This window comes from Quercus lobata, chromosome 5 (assembly GCF_001633185.2).
Source record: "Quercus lobata isolate SW786 chromosome 5, ValleyOak3.0 Primary Assembly, whole genome shotgun sequence".
Lineage (NCBI taxonomy): Eukaryota > Viridiplantae > Streptophyta > Magnoliopsida > Fagales > Fagaceae > Quercus > Quercus lobata.
Genome location: NC_044908.1, coordinates 81,108,780 through 81,124,220, shown reverse-complemented (window position 1 = coordinate 81,124,220; position 15,441 = coordinate 81,108,780). Strand labels below are relative to the sequence as shown.

The following is a 15,441-nucleotide window of genomic DNA, read 5'->3' as shown; positions in this document are numbered from 1 at the left end:
ATATGGACTAGTTAAAATTTTTTTAAGACCTCGGAAAATACGTGCAATTGTATAGGTGTATCATTAATATCACATGCTCCATTTTTTTTTTTGATAGGAAATCACATGCTCCTATTACTTTGCTGTAAAGGGTTTTTTTAGGTCACGTATCCCCCACTTTATTATTACAACGCCATGATAGTATATCCTAACGTACCTACCACATCCACATACTCTATACTATTGACAAACATTATCCTAATACCTTGATAAAAATAAAAAATAAAAATTTATCCAAATACCATTTCACATCACCAAAAAAAAAAAAAGAAAACAATATCCTAAATTCCTAGTACCATGAACTAAGCCGAATTTTTTGTGAGCAAAGCAAGAAAAACTTTTTGCTGACTCATATACGAAGTTCATGCATCCAAAAAAAAAAAAAAAAAACCTCTCCAAGTATATCTGACGTGTAAATTTTACTTTGAAATCCTGTCGCTGTGTCAACTATCAATGTCTTTTTATCTTATCTTCCAATTACTGTTAATAATGACCAACTTCTTTTTAAATTAATGGTTAAAAATATGTGGTTAATATTTTATTATAACAAAAAAAAAAAAAAAAACTCTAAAAGTAAATCCTGTATAAGCTGGACAGGCAATTCCTTTTCCTCTACAAATACTATTAATGATTCACTTATATATATACACATATATATTATTTATAAAAGGTAAAAAATATATATTTTTAATATATTTAGATAAATTACAGCACAACTTCAGAGATTACAGCCTGTATTAACTGTAAAGGCAACTACCTCATCCAAAAATAAATTGACTATTAGTAACGACCTTCGATAGTTTGGAAAAATTAGTGATGTTCCCGCAGTCCGATTGTTATAAATTTCTAAATTTGTAGGATAATCCAACGGTCGAAAGTTGGTAATGTATAGATGCCACTTCATTGGCCTTATCTACAATTAAACACCGTGTCCTTGTATAAAATTGTCTTGGACTGTATAAAAGATAGCCATACTATTATAGTTGACAGCTCAACGATTCTCCTTAATTGAAGTAAAATAGTTAAAACAAATTTTAGAAAGAAAAAAAGAAAGTCTTGTTCCCTTTTTCTAGCTCTATATAAACATTAGCTAAAACCAGTTTAGGAGAACCATCCTTTTTTCCCTTTTGGCCTAGCCTAGTAGGTGGTTTTTGGTCGGTCTATCTTTCCCATTATTTTTTTGTTCATTGTCTATTCTGTAAGTTTCGACGTGAACAAAAAAACACAGCGAGAATGCCTGCAGTTGGAGGAATTCCCACGGGTCCTGGCAGGGAGTACCCCGGAAACCTTACTCCTTATGTCCTCGTAACATGTATCGTTGCAGCAATGGGGGGTTTGATTTTCGGCTACGATATTGGAATTTCTGGTAATAATATGAGAATTTCATATTTTTGTATTTCTTTAGTCAATCATAAGATAATCAAGACTCGACTGGAAGATTTGAATCATGAATGTCTCTGTTTCTTATATTATTTATTTTTTTAAACGTTATGTTATGGTGTTTTTAACAGGTGGGGTCACGTCTATGGACCCTTTCTTGCGCAAGTTTTTCCCAAAGGTTTATCGGTCGAAGCATGATGATTCGTCGACCAACCAGTACTGCCAATATAACAGTGAGACTTTAACGATGTTCACATCGTCGTTGTATTTGGCTGCTCTTGTTTCATCACTTGTGGCATCCACTGTGACACGTAAACTTGGACGAAAACCGTCTATGTTGTTTGGGGGTGTGCTCTTCTTCGTCGGTGCTCTTCTCAATGGCTTTGCCCAAGCTGTGTGGATGTTGATTGTGGGCCGTATACTTCTTGGTTTCGGTATTGGGTTCGCTAATCAGGTATTGTTCTTTGGTTATGGATCATGATTTTAATTTTTTGGTGTGTTTTTTGTTTTGGTACAAAGAAAATTGTCGGTAGAGAACAACAACAAAAAGAAAAAGAAAAAGAAAAAATACTGTGTTGTCTGAAAACAAAATCGAAGCACATATACAATGCGATATTCCTTTGGTTTTAGTGATGTCTGTTTCTTGTTTTTTTTTTTTTTTTTTGGTAGTTTTTTGTCGTTATATATGCCTCTTTGTATTTGTATTCTTAGATTTGTAGAAACTCTACTTCTACTTTTTTACCTTTTAGATCTTGTTTCATAGTTTTGGCTATGGTATCTTAAAAAAATAAAAAATAAAAATAAAAAAGTGTTCCGGATGAGACAATTGTTTGGAACATGACAAAAAGGAATTTTGTGTACAAGGTTGTTTCTGATTCGATATGGGCTTCTACACTCCCTTTGTTTGATATTTTGTTTATTATTTAGCTTTTGGAGATACGGGTATTTTTGTTTTGTTTTTTACTCATCTCTGATTCTCTTCTCTCTTCTCAGTTTTTTCCCCCATGATTTGCGCCTATTAGAGTTCAACTTCTATAAGTAAAATTGAATTCTGTTTGGTTGCCGGGAAAAGTTGGAAAAAGAAAATATGATAATGATTTTCCCTCAAAAATAGGAGGTATGAGGGAAGACTTTGGACTAACGGGAAGAGTGGAAATTTTTTTTTTTTGAACAATTATTTGAAGAAGTCATAGCATTGCCATCTTTTTTCTTCACAAATGACTATGTACTCTCTTTTCCGCCATTGTTTGCTCAAAGAGTCCAATTTTTTGAATAGAAAACCATTGCAATTTGATAGCGTCTCAATCAATCAAGCAAATTAAAATTATTTCCATGTGATTTTGTTTTGTTTTTGTATTTGATTTTCTCAACTTGTTTTTAGTCCAAGAAACATGTCAACTTGACACAACCATGTGGACCCTAGAGAATGACATTTTCAATTTTTTTTTTCTCCAGTCTAATTATTACTTGTTAGTTGTTACTAACCACATTAAAATAGTATCAGTTTTATCATCAGACATTTTATCTAATTTAAATTTTTTTTTTGGGTGTTTGTAAATTGTAATTATAGTCTGTGCCACTCTACCTATCAGAAACGGCCCCATACAAATACAGAGGTGCTCTCAACATTGGGTTCCAATTGTCAATCACAGTTGGTATCCTCATTGCCAATGTGTTGAACTACTTCTTTGCCAAGATTGATGGTGGTTGGGGATGGCGTTTGAGTTTGGGTGGTGCTATTGTCCCTGCAATTATATTAACAGCCGGTTCATTGTTTCTTCCCGATACCCCGAACTCCTTGATTGAACGTGGTAAAATGGAGGATGCCAGAGAAAAACTTAAGAGAATTAGGGGTCTTGAAAATGTTGATGAGGAATTCAATGACCTTGTCATGGCTAGTGAATTATCAAAGCAAGTGGAACACCCTTGGAGAAACTTGTTACAAAGAAAATATAGGCCACACATGGCTGTTGCCACCCTGATTCCCTTCTTTCAACAATTCACTGGCATCAATGTGATCATGTTCTATGCACCTGTCTTGTTTAACACCATTGGGTTCGGAGACGATGCTTCACTGATGTCTTCTGTGATCACTGGCCTTGTTAATGTTGTTGCAACCCTTGTTTCAATCTATGGTGTTGATAAATGGGGAAGGAGATTCCTCTTCCTTGAGGGTGGAGCTCAAATGCTTGTCTGCCAGGTAACTCTTAGCTAGTAATTTGATCCAATATATTATAGTTTTTGTTGACACAAAGTTAATTTGATGTTCTTTTTGGTCCACAGATCATTGTTGCAGCTTGCATTGGTGCTAAATTTGGAATAGATGGTCATCCTGGTGAATTGCCCAAGTGGTATGCAATTGTTGTGGTGCTCTTCATTTGCATCTATGTTGCTGCATTTGCATGGTCTTGGGGTCCTCTTGGCTGGTTGGTGCCTAGTGAAGTTTTCCCACTCGAAATTCGATCAGCTGCTCAAAGTATCAACGTGTCAGTGAACATGATTTTCACATTTGTTGTTGCTCAAGTCTTCTTAAATATGCTGTGCCATTTGAAGTTTGGGCTATTCCTTTTCTTTGCCTTCTTTGTGCTGGTAATGACCATATATGTCTACTACTTCTTGCCTGAGACAAAGAATATTCCAATTGAAGAGATGAACCAAGTATGGAGGTCTCATTGGTTCTGGTCCAAATTCATGACTGATGAATTCTCTAATGGAAACGTGGAGATGCTCAAGGGAGGCCAGGCTCTAAAAAATGTCTAATTGGATCTAATAATTTTTTTGGTTCTGCTTTATAGTTCTTAACTTTTGGGCTTTATCAAGTACATACCTATTGGTTATTCGGATTTCAAATGCCAAGGCTGTCTATGTGTTAGTGTCAACATTGTACTTTGTTCCTCAAAAAAAGAAAAAAAAAAAAAAATTACGGTTGTCCTATGCCTTATTTCAAATTAAACTCTGGTAAATAGAGTCAATTACTCAATTCTGTATGATGAACTACAATTATACTAATGATAATTATTATGGGTATTCATTTGATTTTTTATTTATTTATTTATTTATCTTCTCTTTATGCGAAAAGGTCACATTATATTAGGCACTAATGGCTTAGAAATTTTGAATTTTATACCATGAAATGTATTGTGATGATTAAAGTTGATAAAGATGGCTGTGTCGGCTTGTCCAAGACTAAAAACAGACCAGCTCTATTCAGTTACCTTCAACTGTGATCGATTTGGGGTAATAATAGTATGTTGATCTGTCAAGTAAATGGATTGAATTATTAAGTTGGAAATCTCGAGCAGTTTTAGTCAAATAATTGCATGCGATTGATTATTACACTTATTGTGATTCTCTTGATTTCTTTATTGACTTTAAGGTCTACTTCTATAATGCCCTCGAGACTTACGCGTTATGGAAGAGTAGACTTTTAATATGTTTGGATACCGCTTATTTGCTGAAAATACTGTAGTAAAATAATTTAAAATGACAAAATACTGTTGCCGAAACCTGTTTCCATTTTTCACTTCATGGCTGGTCTATGAACAGTAGCCCTCCAAAATGCAAAACGCGCAAACCGCAGCTCATGAATAGTAGCCCTCCAAAACGCAAAACGCACAAACCGCAGCTCCCAAACGCACGCTTTGACAGACAACAATCACAATGCCAATGAGAGTTATCCTGTTTGGTTTTGAGAGAAACAATTCTCAGTAAATGCAATAGTATTTTTAGTGTTTTACTTTATACTTTATCAAGTATGTCACATTTTCCTTTTTTTTTTTTTTTTTTTTTTTCCCTCTATAAAGTAATGAAAATTTAAAATATGGTTTGGATTATACTTCACTTTAGATAAAAAGATTTAATGCGGATCTTAATATATCCATGACATCTGTCTATTTACAAAGTTTGGATTTTCTTCACACCTCAACAAGAATTAAACACTAATTCTTTTTATAGTGATATCTTGTAGTTAAACGTAATTTCATACACAAAATTGGTTTAGTCGGCTAAGATAAGACAACTTTTTTTTTTTTTTTTTTTTTGAGAATCAGATAAGACAACGTTTGAGTAAGATAAAAATAAGCAGCCACTCTTACTAGTCCGATGAGGATCTATATGTACATGATAAAGCTTACAGTTATTGGTTTTATGTCTAATCAGAGAATAATTGCATTATAGTTGGCCACAAACCTTAGTGCTATTTTACGGAATCTGAAGCAAGAGATTGTAGGCAGTGGAGTTAATCATTTTGCAGATTGAGAACAATAGCAATACTCATACCTAATGCAATATCTACAAATAGCTTAGATTAATAGTTGCAAAAAGCAACTTTTAATCTCAACCATTGATTAAAAAATATTAAGAAAAAAGTTAAAGTTAAAAAAGTGAAAAGTGAAAAAATGTTGTGAAAGAAGGTGGATGAATTGCACCCGATGCAATACCCTAGGTATTGCACCGGATCCTAATCCTCATTTTGTTCCTTGAATCAGAGCTAAATTTTTTTTTTTTTAGTTCTTTTTTCTCAATCTTCTGTCATATCCAACTCTTGTTCACAACCCTAAGAGCATTCACAGTAGTGGAGCCAAATTTTTAGTTTTTTAGCACCACAAAAAGCCACTTTATCTATTTGACCTTCTCACATCCAACAATAGTAGTTTTATCTTAGTTTTTAACACAATAAAATAATATAAACACTACAATAAAATAATATTTCATTTAACCACCAAAACACAACAACAACCATAACCAAAAGCAATGTGAACGCATGGTGGACATTGGGAGAGACACGGACAAAAGCAATGGCTCCACTAGGGGTGTCCAACAAAACCGCAGACCCGACCCACCCGGCCAAACCAACCAGACCCGAACCAGCAACCGACAGACCCGACTACCTGGCAGTCAGTGGCGGGTCCTTGCCATCCCAAACCGATTCCGGTGGGTCGGATGGCAGGTCTTCCCTTCCAAAATCCGATCAACCCGACCCGACCGTGTATATAACCTAGTTCTTATTCATTCTATACTCTCCACTCCAGTTTAGACCATCACCGACTTCTCACCCTTAGTTTCTCTGTCCATTTGCTTGCTCAGTCTCGCCTCAAAGTCTCACGCTTAATAGCCAACACCATCGCAGATCTGAATCTTTAGATCTTCGAACCTCCACCATCGCCGATCTAAATCTTTAGATCTTCGAACCTCCACCATCGCTTCATCAAACCATCACCGATCTGAATCTTTAAATCTTCGAACATCCACCATTGCTGAGCTACGGAAGTCCTTCATCGCACCATCGCTGAGCTACGGATCTCCTTCATCGCACCATTGCTGAGCTACGGATCTCCTTCATCGCACCATCGCCGCCGATCTGCCAGTAACACTCTTTATTTCTTCATTTTAGTCTCATGCAGGTTCAGATCTGCTATTATTTCTCTCCATTTCTGTCTGGGTTCTTCGGATTAATGGTTACTGATATTTGGGTCTATAGATTTGTTCTTAAGATTTGTGAAATTTATACCAAGTTCCGTCTTTGTTTTCTGTCTTTTGGTCGAGTCAAGTCCAACCGTCGTCCACCCGAGCCTGATCCGACTCGACCCGTTGTTTTTTGCGGTCAACGGTGTGTCCGTCGTCCTTCAATCCGACAGAGTCGAGTCGGTTCTAGGTTGAGCCCAAACCCAAGCCGACCCGACCCGTGGACACCCCTAGGCTCCACTATTGTAGGATATATTTTGATATTTAGTGATGCTAAAAATTTAGCTATTTGGCACCACAAAAAGTTACTTTATCTATTTTACCTACACACATACTGCAGCAGTGGATTTATTTTAGCTTTCAACATAATAAAATAATATAAACATCACAATAAAATAAGATATTTACTACAATAAAATAATATATCCACTACACACAACTATCACAGCCACACACATGACCGGGCAGTGAATTTTTTTTTTTTTTTTTTTTAGCTCTAAGCTATAGTGCACATCCATTTATGGATGTGCACTGTAGCACTAAAGCTAAAAAAAATAGGTTTAGCTCCACCGCTGTATGGTTTTTTTTTTTTTTTTGTGTTTTGGTGGAGCTAAAATGGCTATATAGCTTTTTAGCTCTACTGCTATAAGTGCTCTTAGCACCACTATTGCTAGTGCTCTAAACAAACTCCATTTTGCTTCTTGAATTTAGTTCTTTCTTGTCAATCTTCTGTTGTATACTCTTATTAACAACACTAAACAAGCAAACTATAAATTATTAATAGTTTAATAGTTTAGGATTATTCATTTAATTTTATTTTGAATATAAGTTGAGCTCAACATCATCACCAAATAAAATTACATGTTAGAACTTGGTTCATTTTTCCATATACAGTAAAATCATGACTTTTTTTTTTAAATATTTTACAAATCTATGAATTTGTATTACAAATAAATTGTTTATATTATTAATAAATTACAAATAATAATTTGATATCATATGAAATTATTTACATACTTACACAATCTAATTTCAAGTCTATGTAAGTATATTATTAGATAAGTATACATATAAAATTATAATATTATATATAGCTAAATTGAACCTCACTTTTACGATCTTTTTCACAAAATTATTATAAAGTTTGAGCTTGGCTCGTTTATTAGTTGAGTCTAAATTTGAGTTTGAGCTTAACTTGTTTACTAAATAAACAAACAAACATATAACAAGCTTTTTCTCAAATCAAGTCAACACTATAGGTCACTAAGGTAGTGACCTAAAGACCCCAAATTAAATAAGACTCCCCCCATTACCCAATAGAATATAATTAAGATCTTCTTACCTTTCCCAAATAAAATAAGGACTTGGTGTAGGTCCAATGCATTTAGTGCATTGGACCCGGTCAAATTGTGACACGTGTTTAAAAGTAAACATATATCATCATCTCAATGAGTTCAGTACTACTAGACACTGAACCTAAGTCTAACCTATAAAATAAAATAAGTCCCCTAAAATGCATTGCCCCAAAAAATTTCAATCAATAAAAGTTTTTTTTTTTAATAAAAAAATTACAGTCTTTGAATACCATGTGCACTCTATATACTGTTATTAAAAAGTGTAAAATTTTACACTCTCCCATACCCAAAGATACCTATTTAATACTTGTTCCCAACTTTTCCAAGAGATAGACAATGACTATCTCTAAAAGACGCAAGAACAAATAAATACCTTTCTCTCTCCATCTTGATTTTTGAAGGAATCAAACTTCCCCATAAAAAAAATTTAATTAGGATCTTAATTTATCCTTGACCTCTGTCTATTTTCCAAGTTTGGATTATCTTCACACCTCAACAAGAATTAAACACTAATTCCTTTTTCGGTGTATATTTACTTGATAAAGCTTACTGTGTTGGTTTTTGTGCCTATTTCAGAGAATAATTGCATTAGTTGGCTACAAACCTACTAAAATTTTCTTCTTGAGTTGGAGCTGAAATTTTTTATGTAGTTCTTTTTTTCTTTTCTTTTTCAATCTTCTGTCATATCCAACTCTTTGACAAATTTAGGGTCATAAACAAGCTGAATATCACAAGTTCTAACTTATTCATTTTATTTTATTTTGAACACAAGTCAAGCTCGAATTTATCATCAATTAATATTGCAAGTTCAAACTTGGTTCATTTTCTAGTCGAACAAACTCCAATTTGCTCACAAGCTACCTAATTAACTCATTCTTTTCTCATATATAGTAAAAACATGAATAATATTTTTTAATTCTTTTCACAAATCTATGAATTTTTACTATGAATGAACTATTTATATTATCAATAAATTATAAATAATAATATGATATCATATAAACTTATGTAAAATATTACAAATCAAATTTTAAGTCTATATAAGTATATTTTTAAACAAATATACATATAAAAATATAATATTATATATAGGTAATTCAATCCTCATGTTCATGAACGATTTTTTTTTTTTTTTTTTTTTTTTTTTGAATCTTAGCACGTTTAATAGTCGGGTTTAAACATGAGCTTGAGGTTGACTTGTTTGTTTAACAAACAAACATAAACATGTCTTTTCTCGAACCAAGCTTGAGCTATTAATAAACAACTTAATTTATTTACAACCTTAATTACACAAAAAACAAAAGAGGCATGAGGTTGGCCTTGAACAAACATGATCAAACTTCAAAACCATATAAACAATAACTTGATTACTTAGTCTTGCTATTCTTCTGTTGTGCATTAATTCGTCAAATGTTTGGATACCAACTGCCAAAATTTTGAAATGTTCTTGGTATAAATTGTGAATAACAATGTTACATATAGTCATTATACAACAAATTTCACAACTTGTTGAGATAAAAAATTATGATTAGTACTCAATCATTTTCATTGGGGTTATTAACTTTAAATATATACCAATCACAACGTATTACCTCAACCGTTATGAAAAATATTGTGAAATTTGTTGTGTCAATCCAATTATTGAATGCCAAATGGATATATACATGCTTGGGCCCACAACTCTCCAAGTTTGTTTTTTTTTTTTTTAATAATACTAAGTATTTTAACACATACACATGGAGAGAGATGAGAAGGTCTTGAAAAAACTGACAGTGGTATATATTTAAAAAATCTAACTCTTGGATACAGAACACAAGCTCTAGAACTGTATAGCAGTGGGTAAAACTTATTTAGATACTTCTCTACATATTTTAAGGAGCATCACCGCTATAATGGATTCTCAAAGAGTAAAATAGAAAATAGATAATGATGCATAACGTGGCCTTGATAATTGATATGGGAATGTGGAAGGCATTTTCCCAGAAAAAGAAAACATAATCCATAAACTGAATGAATATATGCAACATTTTCAACTTTATCACAAGTTGTGGGAATCAAATTCACGTGCTTTCGAAGAAGCATTTCCTTTTCTTCTTATGTAATAATGAGAGTGTAAGGCCTTTCGGTGACAAATGTGAAGTTGAATAAAACCAATTATACGAATTAGATATCATATCAGGAAAGGTTGTTATTAGTCAATTTGTTCACGGCCTTGCTCTGAGGCAAAGGAGAATCGCATGACTACACTTTTTAATTATATTGGAAATTGGGGAACTTTGGCCTTAACAGATATGTTTTTAGATAAGATATAATTCGACAAGTGGAATTCATTTCTGGCTGGTTTCTCTCTCTCTCTCTCTCTTTAAATTGGTATTAAAATCATTTATTATGACTCATGGGTTTGGCTCGCGTTGAGTGAATTATGGTACTGGACATAATACGGGAATGACTTGTATTCAAAATTAACCTTTGTATTCCCCTCCAAAAAAAAAAAAAAAAAAAAAAAAAAAAACCTTGTATTAATCTTGAATCTTATCCAATGCCCTAATACAATGAACGAAAATGTTATCCATTTAAATATTAATACTTTCAGTTTCAAGCATAGTCCTTATAATTTCGTCTCACATGGGACTTTCACAACCACCCCCCTCCCACGGGTAATTCAATAAATTGTAGCCAATACAACAACCTTTCATCAATCATCATTGTTTTTACCTAGTACACAACTTTTTTGCTTGTGAAATTTTTTAATGCAAACATATTTAATTAAAATGTTAAAATTTTCTTCAGTAATGAGTTGTAAATTCAAAATTTTCAAATGATACTTCTTTCTCTTGTAAAATAATGGTAGAAAATAAACTTGTATATCTAAAGCCACTAGAGATATGTGTAATTTACTAATAAAATTAGAACTTTTTTTTAGGATACTGCTCAATCATTATGTGGGCTGAGATTAAACTATTTAGGATACTGCTTATAATTAACACACCCTAAAAACACTATAAATCAATAAAGTGGTAAGTTGTAACTTGTAATTGGAGAAACGTCACTTTCATCTAATCCAACGTTGATATTTCATTTTTTTATGCACTAAGTTATGCCTAAATTATGAAAAAATTTGTGAAATTTTATATTTCCCTAGATTTATTATTGTTATAAAAAGGAATTAGATTCACTTCATTCCTATAGGATTTTGCACTAGAAAATTTGCTCAACTAGCCTAATTTGATTATATATACATTGTTATCAAGAGCCTTATGACTCAATGACATTAATTGTTCTCATTTTTTTTCTTTACGAGGAGAATCCAGTTTCTTTCATTGAAAGTTGTAATAGATCTTAATAGGTTTATTAAAGATGGTAAAGATCAGTGCAGACCAAGATTGAATACTTGCAAAAGTTACAGCTGGAGTTTCTATTTTAACTACAGGTCGTTCTGTAGATAGAGGAACTAAACGACAAGTTGTTGTATGTAAATATGATAAAGCTTAAAAGGTGTAAATTAGTTAGTTTTTTTAGCCACGTGTACTGTCTGTTAGGAGTTAATTTTCTTTCCCACTTATCTCTGATTCTCTTATATAAAGAACAAGAGCATATGAATTATTTTTTTTCTTCTAGGCTTTATACAATTGCACATAGGCATAGCAAAGTTTTCTCACTTACCAAACACTTCTTTTCTATTGTATGAATGAATTTGAATAAAGTTCGAACAAACTGGCCCATGGAAGTGTTCGTTGTGAAATGAATCCTTTAATTTTTTTTCCACTTACCACCAAAAACATGCCAAACTGGAGTTTTTTTTTTTTTTTTTAAGTACTGGAAATTTCATATTACACAAATATTATTCCTAATACAAATTCTTTAGAAAAATATCTTCATTAACACAAATAAACCCAAAAAATTATTTCAAAATAAATATGATTAACATGGCCTCCATGTCAATCAAAAAAAAACCATGGCCCCCCATGGCCTCCATGTCAATCAAAAAAAAACCATGGCCCCGTGATTTTTTTTTTTTTTTTTTTTTTTTTTTTCGTTCGTTGTCTTCGGGAGCTCAACATCTTAATCTTACAAAAAAAAAAAAAAAAAAAAAAGGTTGGGCCTGATCTGGGTTTTCATTTGAGTTTGTAAGGATATAATTCACGGCCCAATTGAACCTCGAGAGGGAAAAAAACAACGCTGCTGAAGGCAATCTATATGCCTAGGCCCCTGGACCCCATCAGAAAGCAGTGCATCAAATCCATTTTCAATCTCACAATAACCGATCATCTTGGAATCATGATTATCATGGCAACATTTTTCAAATCAAATTTTATGTGTCAAGTCGTTACTGATTCTAATTTGGGTCCGTCATTAAAATTGCCTTTTTGCTCACAAATATTAACTTGTCGTATAAAATTTGTTATAAAAATATTATACATGTAGTATTTCTCTTATCGAAATCTTACAAATTACAAGCAATTCTGAGTCTATTCACATTGTTTATATCATACCAATTCATTAATTTTGTTCATTTCAAGTTTGCAACTGATTCCATTTCACAAACAGCTATCCAAGTTTGTCTTACGTGCTAAAAGGTTTGGTTCAAATGAGATATTGCTTTTATTTTATTTAAATCAAGGAAAGCTTACATTAAAGATGACATGTTTTAGTTCTCAATGTTATGACTCAACAAAGCCCTAGCTATATGCCTCAAAAGAATTACTTCAAACTAAAGCTCCCTATAATTGATATAGACTGATCTAGTATATTCCCCTGTGTATAACTTCGCATATACCTGCACAACACAATGATTTTTTAATATTATTTATCATGACTTGAGGAATACACACTTTGGCTTATCATCATTATAATTTTTTGATTCGGGACTTGAAGACTCTTGCACAATTCAATTCAATATAATCTACTTAGTTGGGGGTATTGTAACATTTTCTGCGCATCCTTATGCACGCTTTTGCGCATTATGTTACCTTCCCATTTGGTACGAAATATGCTATCTAGGTTTGTTGAAATAATGATTAAATTGTAAATTTATCACATCTTATCAACTAATGTTTTTTTTTTTTTTAGAAAAGTACTAGTTTACAGTTACGAATTAGAACTCTATTTCCGTGCTACTCTCAATTAAAAATAAAAAATTCTACTTGTTTAAATCCAATAAATTTAGGTGAATTTTGTTTTTACTCTAAAAAAAATCCCACTAAATTTCATCTTAATGGGGGAAAACCAGAAAAAGTAATATTGAAATAATTGTTAAGTAATTAAATTCAACTAAAGAGACCATCAATCTAATGAGAGAGAAAAATATTTATTTCACATAAAAAAAATAAAAATAAAAACAATGCAAATGGCTATTGACACATAATCCAATAGCCAATAGATAAAAACAGATGTAGATGGTGAATAAAGCGTTCTTCTCTCCTTATTCATGGATTTGTTTCCAAACATTTTTTAGAATAACATGAATTCATATTTACTTCATTTAGACCTTTAAGTTACAGTCCCATCAACACAAAGCCATTGACCGATGAAGAGTGCAATGCAGTTGAGGTTGGACTTGGGATTGATCGAATCAAAAAGATCAGTAGGCAAATTGAAATTCTTTGCAACGGCAAAGCAAGTGTCTCCACTATTTACATTTTACACCGTAGACTTGGTCACAAACTGGGACGTGGATTGGCGTGAGCGTGAATAACCCATCTGCTTAATTCAATTCAAAGAAGAAAAACGGAGAACATGTCAATTTTTCCAGTTAGACTTTTTATAGATCATGTTAATTTTCAACTTAAGTTGTTGAAGAACAAGACCGTCAAATCAAAGTGATGAAAACATTAATGTTGCCTCCAAAGGTGATAACATGTCAAAATAAGAAAATATATAACAATAAGTCTAATCATACAATTTTTTTTTTCTTTTTTTAATGTTGAATATTGTAATTGATACGTAATTAAAAAAAAAAAAAATTGACAATATTTATTGTACATATTGTGTCCATTTACACACGACTCAAAACAGCTGAAATCATATTTTTAAGTCACATTTTAGACTAGAAAACGTGACTTAAAATTACATTTTCAATTATATTTTGGCAGAATGTAAATGCATACATATGTTCAACAAAACTTTCTCATATAAATTATGTAAAAGCAATGTTATCATAGCTTCTTACGTTAGTGAGTTTTGAAAAATAAATTTTATCCACATTAATGAGCGATGTTATCCTAGCTCAATAAACACTTACTCCCAAAATATTGACTTTCAGCCACCGAGAAGATGTGAAGAAGAGCAAGCATCAAAACCAAGTTCCGAATTATGGCTGTTGCGTTGGTAGACTTTGCCTTTTTTTTTTTTGTTCGTTGTCTTCGGGAGCTCAACATCTTAATCTTACAAAAAAAAAAATGGTTGGGCCTGATCTGGGTTTCCATTTTAGTCTGTAAGGTTCTAATTCACAGCCCAATTGAACCTCGAGAAGGCAAAACAACGCTGTTGAAGGCAATCTATATGCCTAGGCCCCTGGGCCCAATCAGAAAGCAGTGCATCAAATCCATTTTCAATCTCACAATAACCGATCATCTTTGAATCATGATTATCTTCGTAACATTTTTCACATCAAATCTTAAATGTCAAGTCGTTACTAATTCTAATTTGGATCTGCTATTAAAATTACTTTTTTACCCACCAATATTAACTTGTCACATAGAATTTATTATGAAAATATTATACATGTAATATTTCTCTTATCGAAATCTTACAAATTGCAAGCGATTTTAGGTCTACTCACATCGTTTATATCATACCAATTCATTAATTTTTTTCCATTGCAAGTTTGTAACTGATTCCTTTTCACAAACAGCTATCCAAGTTTGTCTTACGTGCTAAAAGGTTTGGTTCAAATGAGGTATTGCTTTTATAATTTTATTTTATTTAAATCAAGGAAAGCTTACATTAAAGATGACATGTTTTAGTTCTCAATGTTATGACTCAACAAAGCCCTATGATGTAGGACAACCTAGGCTTTCCACCTAGATTAGTCCTACCGTAGACCTTAGGCTTCCCACCTAAGGTGTTTGGATTCACCACCAAACAAACACAATGCAATCTCTGCAAATAATCTCAACCCAATCACCCCCTTTCAACAACCCAAAATCACGATTGACAACCCACACCCACACCTACCAGCAGAAAACAAATCAACCACCAGATA

At 32.6% G+C, this 15,441-nt stretch overlaps 1 protein-coding gene across 1 annotated transcript; it reads left to right on the top strand.

Moving 5' to 3' along the window:
- The first annotated feature begins 1,155 nt into the window (after positions 1-1,155).
- LOC115992191 (sugar carrier protein C-like) lies at positions 1,156-4,455 on the top strand. Its single transcript, XM_031116279.1, has 4 exons — positions 1,156-1,405; positions 1,551-1,873; positions 2,990-3,619; positions 3,703-4,455. Exons 1-4 carry the CDS (start codon positions 1,273-1,275, stop codon positions 4,177-4,179), a joined length of 1,563 nt encoding a protein of 520 aa, XP_030972139.1. The 5' UTR covers positions 1,156-1,272; the 3' UTR covers positions 4,180-4,455.
- Positions 4,456-15,441: the final 10,986 nt, after the last annotated feature.

Coding starts and splice junctions, on each gene's coding strand:
- LOC115992191 (XM_031116279.1), top strand. CDS start 1,273: ATGCCTGCAGTTGGAGGAATTCCCACGGGTCCTGGCAGGGAGTACCCC. Junction 1,874..2,989: donor GTATTGGGTTCGCTAATCAG/GTATTGTTCTTT, acceptor TTGTAATTATAG/TCTGTGCCACTCTACCTATC. Junction 3,620..3,702: donor CTCAAATGCTTGTCTGCCAG/GTAACTCTTAGC, acceptor TTTGGTCCACAG/ATCATTGTTGCAGCTTGCAT.